The sequence below is a fragment of the Polypterus senegalus genome, unplaced genomic scaffold (assembly GCF_016835505.1).
Source record: "Polypterus senegalus isolate Bchr_013 unplaced genomic scaffold, ASM1683550v1 scaffold_1415, whole genome shotgun sequence".
Lineage (NCBI taxonomy): Eukaryota > Metazoa > Chordata > Cladistia > Polypteriformes > Polypteridae > Polypterus > Polypterus senegalus.
This window is the reverse complement of record NW_024385364.1, coordinates 1,553-25,000: the sequence shown is the minus strand read 5'-3', so window position 1 is coordinate 25,000 and position 23,448 is coordinate 1,553. Positions and strand designations below refer to the sequence as shown.

Sequence of the window (23,448 nt, the reverse complement as noted above, 5' to 3'; positions counted from 1 at the left end):
CAGCTGTAATAGCAGTTTGCCTTTTTTCACCCTCTTGGAGAGGTCAGGAGAGGCCGAAATTCATACATAACACATTTCTAATCACAGACATTAAAACAGGTTAAAATGATCACCTCCACATACTCATGTTTGAACTTTATCATTGTTAACCTTCTGGGAATCGCTCTGAGAGAGAGGACCACCAATAAAGAATCAAATATTATCATACTAACCAAAGTAACTGGCATTGCCCGGGTATATTTGTAGAATGGGTTAAGAAAAGAAAGCAAAGCTTTGTGTTTTTTTTAAATGGTGACTCGCTCACTGTCCTATCCATCATCCACACTGCCTCTCTCTATTAATGTCTCTGCTCTTCTTGAGTCCAACTGAATTCCAGAATTGCGGCAACTCCTTGCTGGGTTGTAACCATGAATGCTTTGATGTCTGACTCGTCCTCTTAGTTCAAGGTGGATGGTTCATACTGCTTAAATTATGAAGAAAAGCAGACAAAGCAGGAGTTAAAGAAAACAAGCCTTTGCTTCTGCTTTGTATTGAGCTGCATTTCCACTCTTGATCAAGCGTCACCTAACGCTGGCCTGCAAAAGCACACGATACTCCCTTTTATGGTTTTTTTTTTTCTTTCTGAATCACAATCTGATATGTTAGATAAATCAGCACGTCGCATTGCCCAGGTAAGTTGTGTTAAGTTCTGGTCAATTGGTCAGTCTGTTTAATTGTGTCATTTGCTCTGAACCAGCAGATGGCACTAGTGTGCAGACTGTAGCACACAGGGAGAAATATTGGGCCCCCTAGAGTCCACATTTTGTGTTTCAAAGTAGTCAGTCTTGTCTGTATCGCTCTAGAGAGCAACTATGCAAAATATGGTCCTGATTTGCCTGGGATTGTATGGGGGAGGACAGAGAGCCATTCTAAAAATATCATTTTTGCAACCAGAACCTGAAAATGGCATTAAACGACACTCCACGTGCCCATATTACCAATACTCGTTTTATTTTTCACAATTTTGTGAAAAGGAGCAACTTTGACCCTTTGTATCCCATGGGGTTGGTTGACATGACCTGTGCAACTTCAAGCCAAATTTCCCTTCTGGGAACAAATTGTCTGTCTGTAATAATTGTGCCTTTGATTTCTGTCAGTCTATCATTTTTGCTGTAGACCCCTATTGACTTACTCTTTATCAGATCGATGTAATTTCCTGGATAACATACTGTATGGCCTAAAAATGAGTGGTGTTGGGGTGCAGAGGGTAAACAATATGGGGAGGGCAGTGCAGCAGTGCTGGTCCTGCTCCCTTTCCATTTTGGGGAGCCCTCGAACCCACGACCATCAGTAATGTAACCAGATGAGCTGGTCTATGGGGACAAATTTAGCCAGAGCAAGGGGATGGTGCAAAAGGTGCAAGTGCCTTTATTACAAAAACAGTCAAAGCCAAAAAAGTGTTCAAAAACGGACAGTGCTCCAAAATGCCCATAAATAAAAAAAATCCATAAAATGATAATCACAAACATTTAAAACAAGACTAAAATCCTGCAGCAGACATTGGGGTCACACCAGCTTCTTCCCAGTACCTCCAGCTCACCCAAGGCTTGCTCAGCTGGAGAGATTTCAGTTGCCGTGGTCCTCACACTACCAACCCCTCACAAACTCTCGTCTTGGCTGCCTCCGCCGACATTTGCCAGACCGCTCGGGGTCAGTTTGTCCTCCCGTCTTCCTTATTGCACACACAGTCGTCCCTTGGATCCTTGGGCCAGACTCCTCTACATAAATCCCTCAAGCGCCGATCCTACGCTCCACATGGGATGCCTGACCCCTCTCATCAGTTTGCTGGCTGGCTCGCTCGTCCACTCACTTTCACTTCCCTCTTGCTCTCCAAGCCTCTTTCTTTTGACGTTGTCTTCCTGTTTCTCTGTGCCGGCTCATTCTTATACAGCACCGTGGGTGCAGCTCCTCAATCACACTCCGCAGGAAGCCAGTGAAGCAATTGAGAAAGATCCCACCCTCACGTGCAGGTGCATCTCGCCCCAAGTACCTCACCAACTCCCCATGGCTGCCCAATCGCACCCACAGAGACTGACACAATGCCAAAAGGATTATTTAAAAACTGGCCTTCTAAGCCGTGGACCCGTCATACCACAGGAAGCTCAACATCTTGCATAACTAGACCTCAAGACGAGTTGAATTGTATTTAATTTGTGGGGTTTTCTCTTATGAAAACAATGTTAAATATTGTTAAAAATGTTGACTATAAATCAAGGGATGTTATGCATAGACTCTAGGTGGCCCTAGTGACAATGCATCTGGTATCCTGGGGGCAGTTCAGGGGTCAGGTTTATAAAACTTGCATACACATAAAGAGAGGCCCTAAACGTGTCCACCCAACCTTCCACATAAAACTCAGGGTTTATAAAAGAGAGCCCAATGGAATGATGTTCATATATTTCAGGCAGATCTGATCAAAGCCTATACAACATTTCAGAGAAACTGGGAAACGACAACATGACACCTTTGATCAAGTATGGAAATGCAGCCAAACCAGCTAAATGTCTACTTCCATGGATTACTGTTCATATAATCAAGCTGTTATGATGTGTGGTGTTGTGAAAGACGTAGTACACCTGAAAGTGGTGAATATGACATACAAACTGTTACAAATCCAAATCATATGTGAAATCATCTGCTGTTAAATTTGGCTCCTTACTTGTAATATTTTTATTTTTTATACTGTATTGAGGATTTGCTCTGTGTATTGTATTGTCCCCCTTCTTTTTGACACCCACTGCATGCCAAACCTACCTGGAAAGGGGGAGTCTCTCTTTGAACTGCCTTTCCCGAAGTTTCTTCTAATTTTTCTTTGTTGTCTTAGGCTGGGGGGTTTTGGGGCTGTCAAAAGGCAGGTCCTGTTATAGCCCACTGTCATTTTGGGCTATACAAAAATAAATTGTATTGTATTTTAGTACCCTGTTAAGAGGACCAATTTTGCATTTTTGCATTGAAGAACTTTTCTGGGCAGTTTATATTGGCTGCCTTCTCATGGAACTGGCTGACAAGTCTGAAATATCTCAGCTAAGCTTTACGTTGTCGTGCCTCCTGTACTGGAAGCCATTAACCATCCATTGAGACGCTACATTCCATTTTTGTATGGTGTGGGTGTACATACGTAAAATACAACTAGATTTTGCCAGCATAAAAAGGCGATTTTCAGCAGTGTTCAGTTCTAGTGTAAATTGGACAGTTTACGGCACTCTTATTGCATTAAGGGCACCAAGTGAGAATGAAGCTGCTTTTGTTAACTATAAGCAGTAACATTCCATTAATGCACAAGTCATCTGTGATGCCAAACACCTTGGCTTGGGTGCCTGAGCCCACCCTTGATTAGTTTGTTTGGAGGCCATGCTCCAGAAGACCCCCGTGACCCTGTATTCGGATTCAACGGGTTAGAAAATGGATGGATGGAAATGTTTCCAGATGACTTATTGATGGGGCTGTATGAGGCAGCTGGCTTGTTGGCGATTTGGCTCTTTCTCATATGGCCTGTTCTATTCGATGTAACAGGAATCATATCATTAAATGGAAGCGGTGATAGTGGCTGCCTGCTCACACACTGGTGCCTTTTGCCATCCCTCACAATGGAGAGGATAGGCACTACAATGCCACACAGGATCTTATACGCTCAGTTGCGGAGCACAGTTTACGATTTGATGCATCAGGTGGGAAGCCTGCTCTACTCTACCAACCAATGAAGACCTTTTTTTGTATAAGAAATTTCAAATTCTTTAAATAAGTGCAACAGCCATTCTGAAGAGAGTTTTAGAAGTAATATCAAGTCCTAAGTAGAATTTTTAGGATTTGCCCTCCCTCATGTGTCAAAAAGGTGGAAGTTCTAAAATTGCAATTTTATACATCTAAAGTTCTATCAGCAATAGATCAGAACCAAGCACTCATTTCTCTGTTTTGTTTGTTTTCCACAGCTAAGCCATTCCGTCACTGAGCAGACGCCCACTCTAACTCCGAGTCCTGAGCACTTCATCCAGAAGAGAGATGTATCCCGTGAAATCCTGTCTGAGCTGGACACGCTGGTAATGCCCTGAAACGAACAAGTTTAGGAGGGGAGGGGAGGACGTACAGACATCGACTGGAATATGGCTACTTATTGTGTGCTTAAAAATGTAAAATACTGTTTCATTGGTACTGTATAGGAAGGGGGCTGGAATAAGCTGAAGCCACTGTCATGTTTGTGGAACCAGCATGAGATGATGTGTGTTTTTTGAAATGTCACGTTATCCGTTTGAAAGAGTGGATGGTGTCCATAAAGGGATGCATGTGGTCAGAAATACTGCTTAGTTGTGGCATTTAAATGATGTTCCTCTGGCATCAAGATGCCCGATGTGTCAAGATAACGTTGTCTACCACCATGAGCCGGATCCGTGAGTTTGCTCCAAATTTTGACCATACTCTCTGCATTTCACACCAGCAATCCTGATTCATCATGTCAGGCGACATTGTAGTTTCCAGTTATCCAGTTTGGTAATCACATAACCTCACTGACCCAACATGACCAGCTGCTGTTTGACCTCTTGTGTGTTCATCGATGTCATTCTGCACTCCACTAGTGTACAGAGCTGTTTGTGGCCCTTCTGTTAGCTCACCGACTGCTGCTCTTTAGATGCTTTTTTAGATCCTCCATTGTCTGTAAATCCTCTCACAGTAAGGAGGTCATGGTTTATTGTCCCGGGTCCTCCTTGTGTGGTAGCACTTTGAGTAGTGACACGAGTGCTATATAAATGTGATGTAATATTTAGTATTATTATTATTATTACTGTATTACTAGGGGGTTCCCCCTACTTGCTTCGCTCACCAACCACGCCCGCCATTTCGTGTCTCTAACGCTCGTGTTGTGAAGAGGGGGGCTGAAAACACCCCAAGGAGACGCGGTCACTCCTCTGAAACCCCCTTTTAAACGCTGATACAATGGGAAACAAATACAGGCAGTCCCCGGGTTACGTACAAGATAGGGACTGTAGGTTTGTACTTAAGATGAATTTGTACGTAAGTCAGAACAGGTAAATTATTTTAATAAATGCTGTTGACCAACTGTAACCAAGTGCTCTGCCAATGAATGATGGAGTTTCACTTCTCTCTGACCTTTTTATTATTTCTACTTTATTTTCAATGGTGATGGTTTTTCTTTTCTTTACTGTATCACCGGCACTTGCAACAGATTTGTGTTTCAGAGACATTGTTGAAGGGTGAAGACAAAGGTTAAGATGAGCTCTTCTGCACAGCACTGTCCACGCTATCACAGCAGGAAGGCACTCGTCGTCAACATGTCTGATGTACTGAATGAGCGACAACTTCCTGCTATGTGTGTAACAGTACAAGCAGGCTTGCTGTTGAGAATAAATGGGGGCGGCGAGGGGCAGTTCACCATCAGCCCACCTCACAGTCACCTCCACTACAGTATGCTGTCTGCAGCATCTGCCCACTGAGAACAAAGACCATGTGGCCAAAGGCAGGTAGTGAATCGCCCCCATTCAATAGGCAGCCATCCGATGCACACCAGAATGCTACCCCCCGCCGCCCCATTCACCCTCAATGGCCTCCATTCAGCCACAACCGGGTCACTGCTTGCAGCATTACCAGCCGCCCACCGAGAACGAACAGGGCAGGAGTGTGTGGTGGGCGGGCAGTGAAACCGCTTGCTGCCAGGAGCCACCAGAGGGATACTACACTGGGCGGGCAGCGAAATCACCCTGCTCCAGCCTCCATTCAGCCACCGCTTGCAGCATTACCAGCCACCCACCGAGAACAAACGGGGCAGCCGTGTGTGGTGTGTGGGCAGTGAAACTGCTTGCCGCCGGGAGCCGCTCGAGGGACACTATTCTGTGTGAGCAGCGTCCCCATTTTTTTTTTTTTAAAACCTCCTCTTTGCTCGATCATCTGCTGGATGGCTGCTGCTGACATGCCCAGTGATCTGCTTTGAACATTTAAAAGCCTGAACAGCTGCTGTCTTTGTCATCTACTTTCTCTTTTATTTCCGGCCCGGCGTGGTTAAATGTCTTTGACGTGAGTTCTTGATATTTTAATTAATTATTTAGAAACGGACAAAGAATCTGAAAATCTAACAACACATTAAAGTTCAATATATTCTAAAAAGAATGATACTAATATATATACAGTATATACATATATGTAGGTTTTAAAATGAGCCCGATTTAAAGCGTGACATAATAACGTCACATAAAATCGTTGCACTTTTAAGTTTAGTATTTTATATATAGAGAGCAGATGAAGTTGTAGGGAGCCTAGTGTGTGCAAATCCTGGAGGTGCAGTTGGAACCACCATGTTTGACAACAACAATTAAAGCATGGCCAAAATTTCTTAGATCATACATCCCTAGCTATTCTCACCTTTGAGTATTTAAAAAAAATTATCTGCATGCTATAGGGGTGAAATTGCAGCCATGTGATTGGCTGCCTGGAAGAATTATGCTATTTATGTCAATGAAGATTTGGACCAAACAGAGATGTGTATATGTATGGAGGTGTGTGTGTGTGTGTGTGATGTGTGAGTATCTGTATTTTGGTGAGCTTGCAGTTGCCTCTGTGACGCTGTGAACCTACAAGCAGCCCTTGACGGGTGTTTCAATTGCGTTTCGGCATGTCGCCCCGTTGGGGAGGATCACAAATGAGTTCAAAACTCTCACAATATATATGACCTTGTGTACATTTAATGCAGGAGTCCCCAGCTCCGGTCCTGTAGGGCCACAGTGGCTGCAGATTTTCCTTCTAACATCTTCTTAATTAGTGAACCTGTTTTAGATAGATGCTTTATTAATCCCAAGGGGAAATTCATATACTCCAGCAGCAGTATACTAATAAAGAACAATATTAAATTAAAGAGTGATAACAATGAAGGTATAACAAACCGACAATAACTTTGTATAATGTTAACGTTTACCCACCCGGTGGAATTGAAGAGTCACATAGTGTGGGAGAGGAACGATCTCCTCAGTCTGTCAGTGGAGCAGGACGGTGACAGCAGTCTATCGCTGAAGCTGCTCCTCTGTCTGGAGATGATCCTGTTCAGTGGATGCAGTGGATTCTCCATGACTGACAGGAGCCTGCTCAGCGCCCATCACTCTGCCATAGATGTCAAACTCCTTTTCATTTCATTTTAATTGACTTGTTTTGTTAAGATTTGTCCCCCTGAATTTCTTCATAGTTCCTCTGAATTGCTTCATTTCTTTCTTTAAATGGCACCCAAACAGAAATGAAATGTGAAGCAAGTGAGCCAACAGAAGACCAACTAAGTCAGGTCCTCAAACTCCAACCAGTTGTTTAATTAGGTGCCAAGTCTTGTTGTTGTTTAAACTCGTTCTTTAATTCCTTGACTTGTTGCTGCTCTCATTGTGCAATGGCAGACATTTCCAAAGTTGTTGATTTTCTCTTTTCTAAGAGCACTGATTAAATGTTTTGAGGACCTGAGCAGATCAGCATTCCTGAGACCTTCACCTTTATTATGTTCAGCTATTGTATGATGAACACAGTGTGCTGTTCAAGTTTTGGTTCATTTTGTATTGCATCATTGTTTGTTGTTTTAAAAAAAAACAAAAAACAATGAAGGGGTCTGAGTCTTCAAAAAGAAGTTAATTAGCTGCAAAAACAGGTCACTAATTAAGAAAGGGGTTAGAATGAAAACCTGCAGCCACTGGAGCCCTCCAGGACCAGAGTTGGGAACCCCTGTTTTAATGTATGTGTATATACTTTGTGTGTCTGTGCATGCATGTTTCTATATTTGATTCAGATTATACAGTATGTGTATAAAATGTTTATATAAATATGTATTTGTAAAGAGTGATGGACACAAACACCATGCAGCTAGACAGGGAGTGCGTGATGCTGCTGTTTATTTTGCTCAGTTTTCTAGTCTGTGTTTGGGATCCTTTACCATCGCAGTGTCACAGCCCAGTAAAGCATTCTTTGTGTAACTTTGTGCTTTATAAAAAAAAAAAAAGAGTAACTGCACACTGATGTGAATCCACTTGACTTGAACATTCAGAGTTTTCATCCTCTTTCTCTGTACGTTTAGCATTCATTTGCTCAGAGGTTGATGCGCTTGCTGCTTCCTGAGCGGCTCTTTTCTCCACACTAGCGGCCTGCTGTTTCTCTTCTTTCGTCGACATCTTTTCACGTTAAAACTGATTAAGTCAGTGTTTGTGTTGCAATTACTTAGTACGTTTTCTTTAATTTTTCACTTAAGCTGGCATTTAAATCTAAAGTCTAGCTCAAGAATGATTTAAGATATGAAAAGGTAGGGGAAGCGATGGCGAAGGTGGTAGGGATGAGAACGGCGCCCGTACGCATGCACCACTTGGCACCCTGCTGCCCACTGCTGAGAGTTGATTCTACTATTCAATTAAATAAAAATTAAAAAGAGGAATATCCTTGGAGGTCAATCATCACCCCAAAAGCGGATAGTAGGCACCACATAGTATATGTGTACCAAATTTCAGGTCAATAGTTCAAACGGTTTGTGAGCTACAGGTGATTTAAAACCCTGCACAGACAAACGGACAGCCTCAGTAGTGCATTATATATAAAGATAAGTAGCAGGTACGGTGTGCCATGTCAGGATGCAGTCCTCCTGCAGACCCATTTTGTATTCCACGGTTCTCTTGGCCACATCACTGGCAGTTGTTCAGCTGTTGCCAGTGCCCCATTTGCTTGTTTTCATTCAGACAGAATCTCTTAATCTCCTTCTGTGTAGTCCACTGGGCCTTGTCATGTTGGTTGTTTTGGATTCTTTTCATGCAATGAGTTATGATCCACACCCCCAACCCAACACAGGAAACATTGCCAACATATTCCTGCCATGGATGTGGTCAGCTTGCCCACTGACCCTCACTGGCATGGGCAGGCTGTTCTCCGGCTGGTGGTGCCGCACTGTCACGTTGTAACGGTATGTGACGCCGTTTCCTGTGATCTTTCCACTCCGACAGGTGCAGCTTAGTTTGGCTAACCTGCGTCAATGTAGTCCGAGTGGAGTGTGGGCTGCTATTGCACAGGTGGTCCTAACAGTTCACACATCACCCCTGCCTCATCTTGCCTTCCTGCTTTATTGCACCTCGTTCTTCAAGTACAATAACAGGAATGTTGACCCAGCTGCTTGAATGCATGTCCTTTAAAAAGCTGAGCAGGGTGGTCTACTTTTTTTATTATGGGATGTGGGAGGATCTTTTTATTTTTATTGCTCTATTTGAGGCAGCCTTTATTATGGGTGGTGCCACTGGAGGGATGATTGTGTAATCCTTTGTAAAAAGTGACACGTGGGCACGATGGCGTATTAACCATTACACCATGGGGCTGCCAGATCACGTCCAGCTCCTGACTCGTAGTGTGACCCCGAGTGCATCTTGGGACTTTCTAGTAAAGTAACTGGAGGATGTTAGCTGTCCTGAAGGTTTAAACCAACTTGTTTAAGGGCATCAGATTAATGCATATTGATAAATGATGGCTTAGAATGTATTGATCTTAAAAGAGAACGTCCGCTGCTCCAGCTGAAACCTATGGTATAAAATGAAAATGATCAAAAATGTACAACAAATTTAGCGCCCTTTGGAATCTGTTTTGATTCACAAATTCCGTTTATTTATTTATTTATTTTTTTTGGTTTTCACCATTTTATTTTTCCTTGATTTGTATTTTTTTTTTTTTTTTTGCTGTAAGGAAGTATTAACAGCTACAACAAAACAAACCATAATGAAAAGGCACTTTACATTCCTTTTAATGAAAGAGGACACTAGCACAACTGACCCTTATTTTGCAGTTCCATTCATCAGGTAGAAGCCCAGATTCTCCATAATGCTGAGATTGCAGTAGGAAAGCGAGTTCCCACAAGAACTGTAAGAGTTGTTATTAGTTTGATGCATCCTTCTGAGATGAAGGTGAACTTTACTTTTAGAGAAAAGAGAGACCCGCTTTTAAGGGCTCGTTGCATCTGAGGAGACGCCTGCTCTTCTGCCCAGGTTTGTAGGGGCAGAGTTTAACGGAAGAGTCAAATGTGGACCTTGTCACCGCGAGGCAAGACATTTAATAACTCCTGAAACATCGTTGTTAATTTTTAAAAGGGAACCCATTAAGAACCAGTGCCGTTCACTAATAACATTTTTCTATAATAATACTGGTTAAATACCTATATAATTTAATTGGTTAAATCACGGGTGTCAAACTCCGGGTCTGGAGGGCCACAGTGGCTGCAGGTTTTCATTCAAACCCTTTACCTAATCAGTGACCAATTTTCACTGCTAGTTAACTTCTTTTCTGTTCATTTTAATAGCCCTGTTTTAAGAATTCAGTCCTCTGAATTGATTCTTTTCTTCATTAAATGACAGCCAAACAGAAATGAGATGTGAAACAAGCCGACAGATGACCAGCTAACTTGAGGCTTCAAACTCCAATCAATTTCACTCCAACCAGTTCCTTAATGAGAAGCCAATTCTTGCTGTTAGTTAAAGCCGTCATCTAATTCCATGGCTTGTTGCTGCTCAGATTCTGCCACAGCAGACATTTCCAAAACTATTGACCTGCGAGATCAACCTTATCGAGACCATCACCTTTCTTTATTTTCAGATATTGTGTGGTGGGCACAGGTGAGCTGGTGATGATGTGGTGGCTTGTTTCGTGTCTCCATTATTGTTTGGCTGCTAATTAAGGAAAAAGAAACAACTAAGGCACAGGGGTCAAACTCCGGGCCTGGAGGGCCGCAGTGGCTGCAGCCAACAGACGACCAGCTAAATTGGGGCTTCAAAATCCAACCAATCTCACTCCAACCAATCTCTTAATGAGAAGCTGATTCTTGCTGTTCATTAAACGCATTATTTAATTCCATGGCATAAGAAAGAACTAAGGGGTCCGAGTCAAGTTAATTGAAACTAAGGCAAAAGTTAATTAGCAAAAACAGGCTACAAATTAAGAAGGTGGTTAGAATGAAAACTTGCAACCATTGCGGCCCACCAGGATTGGAGTTCGACACCCCTGAACTAAGGGGTCTGAGTCAAGTTAATTAAAATTAAGGCAAAAGTTAATTAGCAGCAAAAACTGGTCACTAATGAAGACGATGATTAGAATGAAAACCTGCAGCCCTGTAGCCCACCAGGACCGGAGTTCGACACTCCTGGGTTAAATGATTCACAGTAAATACATCACGTACAATTGGAACTGCCTACATTAAAGAATTACCGTACAGCCTAATGGTTACTCACCTATCGCTATGATGAGAATGCTGTGGTTTCGGCTATCAGTGGTTTTATCGACCACAACGTATATTTTCTTGCCACGAATCTTTCGAAGAACGGTGTCCGTTTTTAAGCATTAATTCTGGGATTCTGTCCGTGTTTTCTGCATCACGGAAATCAGAGGGGTCTACAAATTATTACACTGGGCTGAGACCCAGAGCTGTATGCAGAATCTAATGATGAATATACAGTGATGATGCTCCTATGCCAGTGTGTCTGTTATAACAGATAGGATAAAGATGGATATGAATGGTGAAGGCACTACATTATTATACGAGGTGAGACACAAAAACAGCGGGATTGGTAAAAAAAAAAAACTTACTAATTACAGCATTCTAAACATCGTCACCTTCTATATACTCCCCTCCCGATCTGTACATCGCTCCATACGTATCTTCCATTGATTGATACAGTGCTGGAAGTCTTCTTGCTTGAGGTTCTGCAACAGGCTTGCCGTTGCTGTCTTCACTTCATGCAATTGAAGAAAAAATGTGTTCCCTTCAGGTCACTTTTGATTTTCGGGAACAAGTAAAAATCACAGGGAGCTAACTCGGGCGAATAAGGAGGATGATCGAGGACTGGAATGTTTGTCAGTCAAGAACTGCTTTACGGAAAAAGCATTGTTCACGGGGGCCTTGTCTTGTCTTATCTCGCTGTTCGCTTTTCTCACCTGACATTGTTGCGACAACTCGTGTAGCGATTGTTGTACAAATACTGACTGGGCTATTCACAGGATATACCTAGCCGGTCGGCGGTTTGAGAGGGCGCTCATGTAGGAGGGGATATAGTTCTATGATTCACGTCCAGCTGACATCCAGACAGTTTTCCAGGAAAGACCCAGGCCCAGTCTCACCTCGTATACTGTGCTGAAATTGTTACCTTGTGATGCACCAGGTAGGCTTTGGCCCTCATAACCCTGAACTCGCATAGACTTGTGTGAGGATGTATGTCACTAGTTCACTAAACTGCCTTGTTTGGGGATCATATTCAAGAGAGTCCAGTTTCGGTACAATGAAGCATTCTGAGCACAAGGTGGTCACTCTCTTGTATCGGGGTACTGAACTGGCCGGTGACTCCATACTAAAAACGAAAGTTCATCCGTAAAGAAGGCTTTCTTTGTCCTTGTAGCCCTGTAATTTGGAATAGGGCTTGGTGGGGTTTGGAAGAGGGGCAGCTGCACAGGTGTGCATTCGTTCAGGTGAAGGGGGTCTTTAGTCAGCACTAATAATACGCTGTTTGATGGCAGACTTGATGTCACCGGGGCTAATTGGGGTACTTAGGGCCTGTTTACACACACCTCCTCGACTCCAGCTGCCATGATGGCCAAACAGGGACCTCATTGATACCAGAGCTGCAGGTGTCCCTGGGCTTTTCCATCTAATAGAGATATTTCAGATTCTTTAAGGAGTGATGCAAGTTAAAATGAGGTAGTGACAGAAGTGGGGGTGCAAATGGCCAAGGTCATCTCCAGTACAAAAGCACCTTTGATCAGCAGGCCAGGCCCTGTGATTTAACATGAAGGCACTCGAGCATGGCATTTAAACTTAGTACAGTCAAAGAAAAGCGGCTTCTCTTTAGGGTGACGTTTATAACCTTGTTGGGGTCAGCAATGTGGTATTAGCCTGATGAGCAAGAGTAGCAATCCACAGTCTTAATGTGCAGCTTACATCTCGTCGGGACAAGGAAAACTGTGCTCGTTATATTGAAAAGGGCTATTGGTTATCCCATCTCTCAGACCATTATGAGAAAAATTAGCAGCTTTGGCAAAATAAATACTTGATGCTGGGCTAGAATTTGAATTTTTGCTCTTTGCAAACAAGTTTGATTTATTTTAAGTAGCAAATTAGTGTGTGTGAACACTGATCAGTCACAACATTAAAAGTACCCGCCTCATTGCGTAGGTCCCTCTTGTGCTGCCAGAACAGCAGATCCATCGAGGTATGGACTCCACAAGACCTCCAAAGGTGTCATGTGGTATCTGGCACCAAGACATTCCCAGCAGAACCTTTAAGTCCTTTAAGTTGAGAGATGGGGCCTCCATGGATCGGACTTGTTTTTCCAGTACATCCCACAGGTGCTTGATCAAATTTAGAACTTGGAGGCCAAGTCAACATCTTGAACTCTTTGTCACATTCCTCAAACCATTTGTGAACAATTTTTACAGTGTGGCAGGTCACACTGTCCTTCTGAAAGAGGGCACTGGGAATAATATTGTTATGAAGTGGTGTACTGGTATGCAGTAACCTTTAGAAAGATGACGTCCACATGAATTCCAGGATCCAAGGGTTTATAGCAGAACACTGGCCTGAGAATCTCAATGGCTACTTCTCATATAGTGCATCTTGCTGCCATTTCTTTAACAGGTAAACAAGACACCCTCACCTGCCCGTCCAACATGGTCCAAAAGACAATGTGATTCATCAGGCCAGGCGACTTTCTTCCATTGCTCCCTGGTCCAGTTCTGATGTTCGCATATCCTTTGTAGATGATTTCGGCAATGGACAGGAAAGAGCATGCACACACTGACTGGTCTGTGGTTACGCAGCTAAATATGCAGCAGGCTGTGATGCACTTTGTGTTCTGACACATTTCTCTCATGGTCACCATTAAGTTAAGTGATCTGTGCTACAGTAGCCCTTCTGTGGGATCAGACCACGCGTGCTAGCCTTCACTCTCCACCCACATCAATGAGCTCTGGGAGCCCATGACCCTGACAGCAGTTCAAATGCTGTCCTTCCTTGGACCAATTTTGGGTAGGTACTGACAACACCCCTCAAGACCTGCTGTTTTGGAGTTGCTCTGACCCAGACATCTAGTCCTCATAAGTTGGCCTTCGTCAAAGTCACTCAGATTCTTTTGTTTGCCCATTTTTCCAATGCATTACTTTCAACAACTGACTGTTCATTGCTGCCTAATAAATCCTACCCCTTGATAGGTGAAATTTTAACGTGATAATTAACGATTCTCTTGACCAGTCGATTGTTTTAATGTTGGAGCTGACTGGGGTGGGTGAGTGGGGTGTGTCTGCGTGGGTGTAAATCACTATGTACATAAACTTTACATGTCTATTTGACGCACTGAAGAGAAATTTGGGCCTATTTACAGACAACCTCATGAGAAAAGGTTTTCAGCAGCGGAATCCAGTTTAACCAAATAGTTAAATTAATGATGAACTGCTGTGATGTTTTGCATTTAATATAAATCTTGTATATAAATGTGTCTGTCTGTCTGTCAGTCAGTCAAGCCTGGAAGTGAAAGATGGAGTCGGGGTAAGGGCTCCACCTCCAAGGATACACAAGCTAGGCCAGCATGTTGGCAAAACGAACCCTCCAAAAAAAGTCACTTGCTTAGCCGTTAATACAGAAGCATGCCGAGCACATCGGCAAAACGAAACCTCCAAAGAAAGAGACACTTGCTTAACCGCTAATGTACAAGCAAGGCGAGCATGTCGGCAAAACGGTATCCTTTTTACTTTTCCTCCCGCCACTAATACACAAGCGAGGCGAGCACATTGTCTTTCTTCGAAGGTTACATAATGCCAAAGTTGCTTAGCCGCTAATGCACAAGCGAGGTGAGCACATCGGCAAAATGAAACCTCCGAAGAAAGAGACACTTGCTTAACCGCTAATGCACAAGCGAGGCGAGCACATCGGCAAAAATGGTATCCCTTTTACTTTTCCTCCTGCCGCTAATGCACAAGCGAGGCGAGCACATCGGCAAAATGAAACCTCAGAAGAAAAAGTCGCTTAGCTGCTGATACACAAGTGATGCAAGCACATCGCCAAAATAAATCCTTCTAGGTGAGAGATGCCCAGAGTAGTTCCTTTCAATTACTTTACATCTCTACATTTCAATTTTCTTTCTGACAATTTCAATAGTTTCTAGGACCCCAGCTTTTTACAGCACGGGCTTACACAGCTAGTATGTGTGTGTATATATACAATGTATCTATCATATAGTGCCTTTCATCTATCTATCTATAGAGGGATATATAGATATGTGTCTTTGTATATACAGTATACAATAAGATGTCTGTCCATCTTATTGCTCAGGTATAATGTTGCCCACCATCCACAAGAAGGTGAGAATGTCTGAATAAAGACAAGTAGCTAGCATAAAATTATAAACTGTGTGCCACATGTTTGTACATCTAGGCATCATGCCATCTATAACAGGGCTGGAATGTCCAATGAAGATAGGCAGAAGCACAAAGAAAGAGGGGTGTAAGGGCTAGCACATCCAGTAAACGGAAACTCATAAATGCCTGATGCTAGCAAAGCAGACAGACTTTACCATTGTACCATTAAGGCTGCTGTTATAAATGAACATTTCACTACGCTAGTATATAAAATGCACACGAGTGTGTGTGTGTTTTTGTGTAAATACAGTATGTATGTGTTGTATAATATAAAGAAGAGATATGTATGTGTGTAAAGGTTTATACTCCCTAGCAGGGGCAGACCAGCACTGCCCAGAGCTGAATGAAGTGCAGGTATGGTTGCTAAATAAATCCCCCCAAGTGGAAAGCTTTCATTGACTAAACTCGCCATGTAGAGCAGCCTGTGCCAAGTTTCAAAAGTGCCACCTTGTTTGTACTTCTCTAGTAAAGCATCAGTGCTTAATAAAGTTCACCAGGATGGAAATATTTTTGAACAAAACCTAGCCTGTGCCAAATCTGGCAGAGAGGGGTTCTAACGCACACTTGGCTGTAAATATCTGATCATGGCAGCTGTGATTTTTTTTTCGACCTCCACTTGTTCTCAGAGCTGCGTGGGTGGTTCTTGTCTAAGTTCTTGTCTAAGTACATCCTGATGTCTTTTAATGTGTATTTGTGATATTTGTTGTCAGTTCTTGGTATTGTACTCCTCTCTCTGGTATGTGGGAGACATGCAAGGGGGAATTTTACTGTATTGTGCCCACATGTTGCTCTTTCTATATTGACACCCAGAGGCTTGTTAAAGAACTCACGTCAGGCACTGAACATAAGGTTCACACCTCACTACACGCATGTATGTGTTGATGGACATTTCACACAGAAATTGAGTTTCTCCAAAATGCGTTGTGGCCAGCGGTAAACTACCGAGTACACTTTTGCAATTCTACATTTACGTTTATTTCCTTAGCAGACGCTTTGTCCAAAATGATTTACATAACATAATCGAGGAAACCTCTGTCAGAGGGACTGTTTGGGAACAAATGATACAGGACAAGGTTACAAAATTGATCATCACAAGTGAAGATCTTAGAACAAAGCAGAAGTTCTAGATTCCAAAACCTGTCCACTTGGACAGAAATTCACAGCATATGTGACTTTTCAAATGCTTCTTAAACTCAGATGGAGACGGAAATTAAGGAGGTGGGAAGATCAACTCTTCAGCCAGGAGCCACACATGAAAAGAGTTGATCCGTCCCAGAACTGGCATAACCAGACACCATTCATCCATAGACCTGAGTGGTCGAGAAGGGACACAGGACCTCGCAGGAGTACCCATACACACTGGTGCTGACCCACTGACAGCTCTGTAGACCAGCATCAAGGATTTAAACATAATCCATGCAGCTACAGGGAACCAACACAGTGATCTGAAAAGAGGAGTGACGTCTGCCCACCTCGGCTGGTTGAACACGAGACATGCCACTGCGTTTTAAGACTGCAGTGACAATCGGTGACACCTGCTGATACACGCCAAGACAGTGATCTTGTTTTCCTTTGCCAACTGGTACAAGATCTAATGATGGCATATGGGATTAAACTGGACTCGGATAATATACAGGGCTCAATTTCTGTACCTCTCAAACAATTTCTTGCCTTCGTTTCAAAGTCCAAACTGCTCTAGCGATTTAAAAACTACCATTGCTAAAGTGTTTACTGTACATGTATATGTCATTTAATAGAATCCACCAAGGTGTGTGTCGATTACATAGCCTGGCACGAATTTCTGGCAGCCCAGAGTGGGGTCTAAGGCTCACTTCAACCTTTCGCATTCTCACTTGTAAACACTGCAGAGGGCTGGGGTGGGTACGGGGGATAGGGGGTGCCTGTTAGTCGTAGCATTTTTACACTTGACTGGAATGACGTCAGGACGTCCATGGTGACGGGTTTATATAAAGTGCTGTGAGATTATGGTGCCTCTCCTGTAATGAATGAATATGTTGCAGCAAATGCCTTCCAATACATGACTCTCGATTTTGTGATTTCTTGAGTAATGAGCTCAACTTTTCCTTGGCCCATGCCAAGTGAGCACACGCTGGCCACTGTTTTCAGTGTTTGTTCTCCCTGTGCCAGCCTTTTCAGAGTTGGGAAGTCAGATGTGTGTTTTCCTCTTAAATGAGAACTCCCAGGTGGGTGTGGGTGTGTGTGTGTGTGTGTACCCGGATGGCACCACAGCTAATACTGCTGCTTTTGTCCTTTCTCTCGCTTGGGTATTTCACAAATCCTCTAGCATCTGGGTTCCTTATCCACCCGTTAACAAATGTGGCAGCTCACTAGTGTTGGCATCTTTTGTTTTTACCTCTCGTACAAAACCAGCACCACCAACAGTTGTCTTTTATGGGCTAAAAGAGGGCACATAAAAATTATTCTATGTTTATATCAGGATTTCCATTTTATGCAAAGATCTGTGATAACTTATGATGGGTTATACCAGTGGGGCGGGCCCCCCTAGGGGGGGTGCAAAGATGTGAAAAAAAGAAAACAAGAATCAAAAATATGAAAAAAAAAAACATCTGTTGAAACCAAAACCAAATGAACTTTGGAACAACATTCTGACACTAGAACAATAAATATAGAGTTAGATAAATGTCGATAAAAGTAGGTAATAAAATATGCCTCTACATTTCAAAAAAATGTAGGGGGGTGCGATTAAAACTGTTATGAAAACTCGGGTCGCAAATACTTAAAGGTTGAGAAACGCTGGGTTATAAAATGACCCCAGAGTGTAAAACGCAAGCAAAAATGAGAAAAACTGTAAGAATAAATATGTACTTGTCAAGATGTTTTAATGGGAGCAAATTCTCATCACCCGTACCCCGTCTTCAACAGGAAAAGTCAGGCTGCCTGGCGTTTTGTTTTTTTGCTTTGACTGTTCAGAAGTGCTGTATTTATGATGCAATGGAGACCCCTACTGGTTAAAGGATGTCAAATCAACAGGTTAACGACGGACACTTGGTAGTTTGGTTTTGTTCCCCAACGTGTTCAGAATTCTTTATGAACACTTTGAAATCATTTTCTTTTTTTGGACTAGCACCTTCTGACCCACCTGTTTCTTGGGGATTATATGCCATTTTACTCGTTAAGACGTAGCCCAAATTTGAGGCCTTCAAAACCCAAACAACCCTAATGTTTAGATTTGTGGGCCATATTTAGTGCAGGAAATTATACCATCATGATAAAGAGTAAATCAATAGGTGTAATCAGAAGGACTTGGAGTTGTCCATGCCAGAACGACTGACCCTAAGGGGTTCACCTCTAATGAGATACGAGGGGTCAAAGTTACTCCTGCTAACAAAATTTGAAAAAATGGTGGCGTGTGGGGTGTCGTTTTATGCTATTTGGAAGTTGCAGATCAGGAATATGATACTGTTTTTACCAGGCTGCTTTAAATTTCACCTCTTTGTTGTCTGGTACAAATCTTGTAATCGATATTTGACCCACTTCCTATTGTCCAAACGACTTAAAATTTTGCACACTTACTCACTTCCAATGACTACATGAATCAATAATCAGTTTCACTAATTGATCAATTAGTCCATGTTAAGAAATTACATTTTCATATGAAGAATAGTTAAAGATTTCATCAATAGATGGCACTAGTCTTAAAATGTTGATTACAAAATTATACTAAAACAAACAGAAGACTATAAAGTTGAAAATAATATGTATACAAAAAATACTTTTTAAAAACCATGCTTATATTAAGTTTAAAAAGTGTACTAAAAAGTAAAAAAAAAAAAAAATCTCTCGTAAAATAAAAGGTGGGCGCTTTTCATCAATCAACATTCAAAAAAACGCTTCTTAAAATCTTAGCAAAAGCTGGTGATGCTGGCAGCTCTGCATAAACCTGAGGCGTGAAAATATAGCTGACTCTGATAACTGATAAGGATTACTATCTTACAGCTTTGTGAGATCACAAATATGTCAGACCACCCAGTCACATGCAATCACAACAGTCGTTACCCCCTACCCCCTGGCAGCATGATCAATGTTGTCTCTAATTTTTGAGTTAATGCCTATCATTTACCAGTCTCCTCCATCCCTGTATAAATCTCAAGGGGCACAAAGCATCACTACACAATGGGACCCCCATGAAGTATTAAGCAACCACACAAAAACAATATTGGGGGGTTAGAGTAGTGCTTTGAGAGCAATAGCAGCTGTGCAGCACTTCCAGACTGCTCTGTGGGTGAAGGAACGAGCAGCAGTTCAAAACTGCTGCACAGCACCTTGAAAAAAGAAAAAGCTATGCAGCCGCATACCCATGCAGCTTAGAAGGAGCATAGAGCATGACGTCATTCATGGACTGTCTCAATCCTGCTCAGTACAAAAGCAACTACAGGTTTAGGCACTGATGCAACCATCCTCAAGGGTTTCTTTCCCATACCCCACCACATTCCTTGTTAAATCTGAGAGAATCTGGTTACCCAAGTTTCCAGTTCCTCCATGCCAAGTTTAAAATTATTTTCAATAAGTTCCATGAGATGCTGTAGAAGAGCACCTTTCATTACTGTGCGCTTTCCTGAGCAGAGGAGATGGAATCTTATTTCTTCTTCTTTTTCTTCTTCTCCTCCAGACCTGCTCCCAAGCACAATGCCTGAGGCTGAACTGTGTGGTGGGCCTGTTGGGTAAAGACGCCAGCGTGCTCTTGAAGGTGCGATTCCGACTCTGGGCAGAGACCTTTATCAAGGTAAGTTCACTCTCACTGCATATAATATACAGAAGTGTGTAGATGTGAGTGCTGTAGCCCACTTGATCTTGTTAGTTATGTATAGTGGGGGAAATAATTATTTGATCCCCTGCTGAATTTGTAAGGTCGCTCACTTTCAAAGAAATGAACAGTCTCTAATTTTGATGGTAGTTTCATTTTAATGGAGAGAGACAGAATATCGACCACAAATCCAGAAAAACCCCATTACATAAAAGTTAGAAATTGATTTGCATGTCATTGTGTGAAATAAGTATTTGATCCCCAACAATCCAGCCAGACTTCTGGCTCCCACAGATTGGCTGTCTGCCCAATCAATCAATCAATTACAGATACTCCTGATCTGAACTCGTTCTGTTTATAAAGCGCACCTGTCCACAGAATCAATTTCTTCCATTCCAACCTCTCCACCACCATGGGCAACACCAAAGAGTTGTCAAAGGACATCAGGGATAAGATTGAAGGCCAGCACAAGGCTGGAGTTGGGCTACAAGACCATTAGCAAGAAGCTTTGGAGCTTATTCACAAATGGAAGAAATCTAAAATGACCATCACTCGCCCTCGCTCTGGAGCTCCACGCAAGATCTTGCCTCATGGGATGAGGATGATCATATGAGAGGTTGAAGGATCAGCCCAAAACTACACGGGAGGAGCTTGTTAATGATCTGAAGGCAGTTGAGACAACCACATTTGCCAAGAACACCATTGGTAATGCACTACGCCATAATGGATTGAGTGCCTGCAAGTTCCCCCTGCTCAAGAAGGCACATGTACAGGCACGGCCCAGTTTGTCAGTGAACATCTAAATGATTCTGAGAAGGCCTGGGAGAAAGTGCTGCGGTCCGATGAAACCAAAATTGAGCTCTTTGGTATCAATTCAAACCGCTGTGTTTGGAGGAAGAGAGATGCTGAGTTTGACCCAAAGAACACCATCTCCACAGTCGAGCATGGAGGTGGAAACTTTATACTTTGGGGCTGTTTTTCTGCTCACCCCATGAGGCAAGATCTTGCATGGAGCTCCAGACCGAGGGCGATTAATGGTCATTTTATATTCTTCTATTTCCGAATAATCACACCAACAGATGTCTCCTTCTCACCAAGCTTCTTGCTGATGGTCTTGTAGCCCATTACAGCCTTGTCCAGGTCTACAATCTTGTCCCTGATGTCCTTTGACAGCTCTTTGGTTCTTGCCCATGGTGTTGGAGAGGTTGGAATGGAAGAAACTGATTCTCTGGGCAGTTCTGCTTTATACACATAATAAGTTGAGATCAGGAGTGTCTGTAATTGATCAATCGATTGATGGGCACACAGCCAATCTGTGGGAACCAGAAGTCTGGCTGGGTTGTAAGGGAACAAATACTTAATTTTCTCAATGACTTGCAAATCATTTTATAATTTTTATGCAATTTTTTTTTTTTCTGGATTTTTGGTTCTCTCCATTAAAATGAAACGACCATCAAAATTAGAGACTGTTCATTTCTTTGTAAGTGAGCAAACTTACAAATTCAGCAGGGCATCAAATAATTTCCCCCCACTGTATGATCCTCATGGGTTGGTAGATAGGAAAGGATTTGGGGTTTGGGTACCTGACGTCCTTGGCCTGATGGCAGAGTTAATGTTTCTTTCAGAGAAAGTTTCGGCCTTATGTGCTGGAATGCCAGGCTTCTTATGATGTACTCCAGATGCCCTATGAAATCCTACCAAGCAGTCTACCCAGTGGAATGATTCAGGTGAGTGTCTAATTTCATCATTAGTAACCCATCATCGGCTTGAACTCTTCATTTTCTTTGGTGGCCTGAAAGCTTAAAATATTGGTATGGCCCTGGCTCACCCACTTCCCATAGCTGTGTAAGCTACTATATGTGAAAGGTTTGGGGAGAAATTATAGGTGTGTGTACTGTGTAAGGCGCTATAATCACGAACTGATTACCCCTGAAATCTCAGCAAGTGCTAATAAATAAATGCCATCTCTTTTGCATCCACAGAGAAGCACTTCGGTGGTGTGGACGAAGCAGAATACTACCCACTCAGTTCCCCTTTGGATCATCGTTCTTGCTGTCCTGGCGGGGCTGCTCCTCCTGGCACTTCTCATCTACGTGCTTTATAAAGTAAGTCTCTGTGTTTGGGTTGGGCAGCCACATTAATGAACTACTTAATCCAGTAGAGCCTTGGCCGCTGCATGAAGGAGTCTGCTCAAAAATACAAGTCAAGAAAAGTGTTGGTGGCTGGAAAAGTGTGAATAAAGGAGCAGCTCTGCCTCAGCGCCATTAAACAATTATGATAGCAATTAGTTATATTAAAAAATAAAATACATTTTCAAGGTTATTTTCATAGTGAACAGGAAAGAAGGTAAAAGATGCAGCGTTTTGCCTAATGAAGGCTAAACAGTCAAATTTTGTGTCTTTAACCTTCTTTCCTTTCTAGCATGGAAATGACTTTAAACTTTATTTTTTTTCCTTTACGGATGCACACTGAAGCCCTTCAGTAACTCTATTAACTGTGTCTTTCATAATTCTAGCAGGAGTAACACCTACATTCTGTATAGCACCTTTCTGTAGTGAGTGTTAGAGTACAAAAGAAGTACAATGGTTTATATATTATACAGTTGAACAAAGGAAGCAACTTACAATAAAATGTTATAATCCTAGGTTATGCTTGTATAGCACACCATCTGTACATTGTGTGTTTGCCTATGCATACGTGTGTCTCTGTGAGCTTATGGACATTAAGGTGAAATGGTAGCCTCCTTAGCATTATTTTTACCTTCTAAAAAAGGAGCCAAAAAGTTCAATTTTTTTCAACACAAAAAATATATGTAACAAACACGGAAGTGCCAAAATGTTAACATAAATAGAGAAGGAAAGGTCTCTCTGGTGTCCACTGCTGTACTGATGCACATTTAGTACATGTCCTTCATGTGATATAATAAGAGTCTTTACAAGAACAGGCCAAGCATTCCAACTAGTGTCGCCAGTCCTGTCCACATAATTCTACAAAAAAAACATCAGGTTGACTTTTGAAAGTCCCTAAAGTCTTACCGTCTACCACGCTACTTGGTAGCTTATTCCAAGTGTCTGTTGTCGTTTGTGTAAAGAAAAACTTCCTAAAGTTTGCGCAAAATTTCCCCTTCACAAGTTTCCAAGTGTGTCCCCGTGTTCTTGATGAACTCATTTTAAAGTCACAGTCTCAATCCACCAGACTAATTCCCTTCATAATTTTAAACACTTCAATCA

At 42.4% G+C, this 23,448-nt stretch overlaps 1 protein-coding gene across 1 annotated transcript; it reads left to right on the top strand.

Moving 5' to 3' along the window:
• Window positions 1-638: 638 nt before the first annotated feature.
• On the top strand, window positions 639-22,374 carry LOC120522286 (integrin alpha-5-like). The gene is made up of 5 exons (XM_039743331.1): window positions 639-671; window positions 3,924-4,076; window positions 20,084-20,197; window positions 21,844-21,945; window positions 22,201-22,374. The coding sequence occupies exons 1-5, from the start codon at window positions 639-641 to the stop codon at window positions 22,357-22,359; spliced, it is 561 nt and encodes a 186-aa protein (XP_039599265.1). The 3' UTR covers window positions 22,360-22,374.
• The last annotated feature ends 1,074 nt before the right edge of the window (window positions 22,375-23,448 follow it).

What these genes read in the sequence shown, in the direction of transcription:
- LOC120522286 (XM_039743331.1), top strand. Translation starts at nt 639, where the DNA reads ATGTTAGATAAATCAGCACGTCGCATTGCCCAG. An exon ending in GGGCAGAGACCTTTATCAAG is followed by an intron (nt 20,198 to 21,843) that starts GTAAGTTCACTC and finishes TGTTTCTTTCAG; the next exon opens with AGAAAGTTTCGGCCTTATGT. An exon ending in TACCCAGTGGAATGATTCAG is followed by an intron (nt 21,946 to 22,200) that starts GTGAGTGTCTAA and finishes TTGCATCCACAG; the next exon opens with AGAAGCACTTCGGTGGTGTG.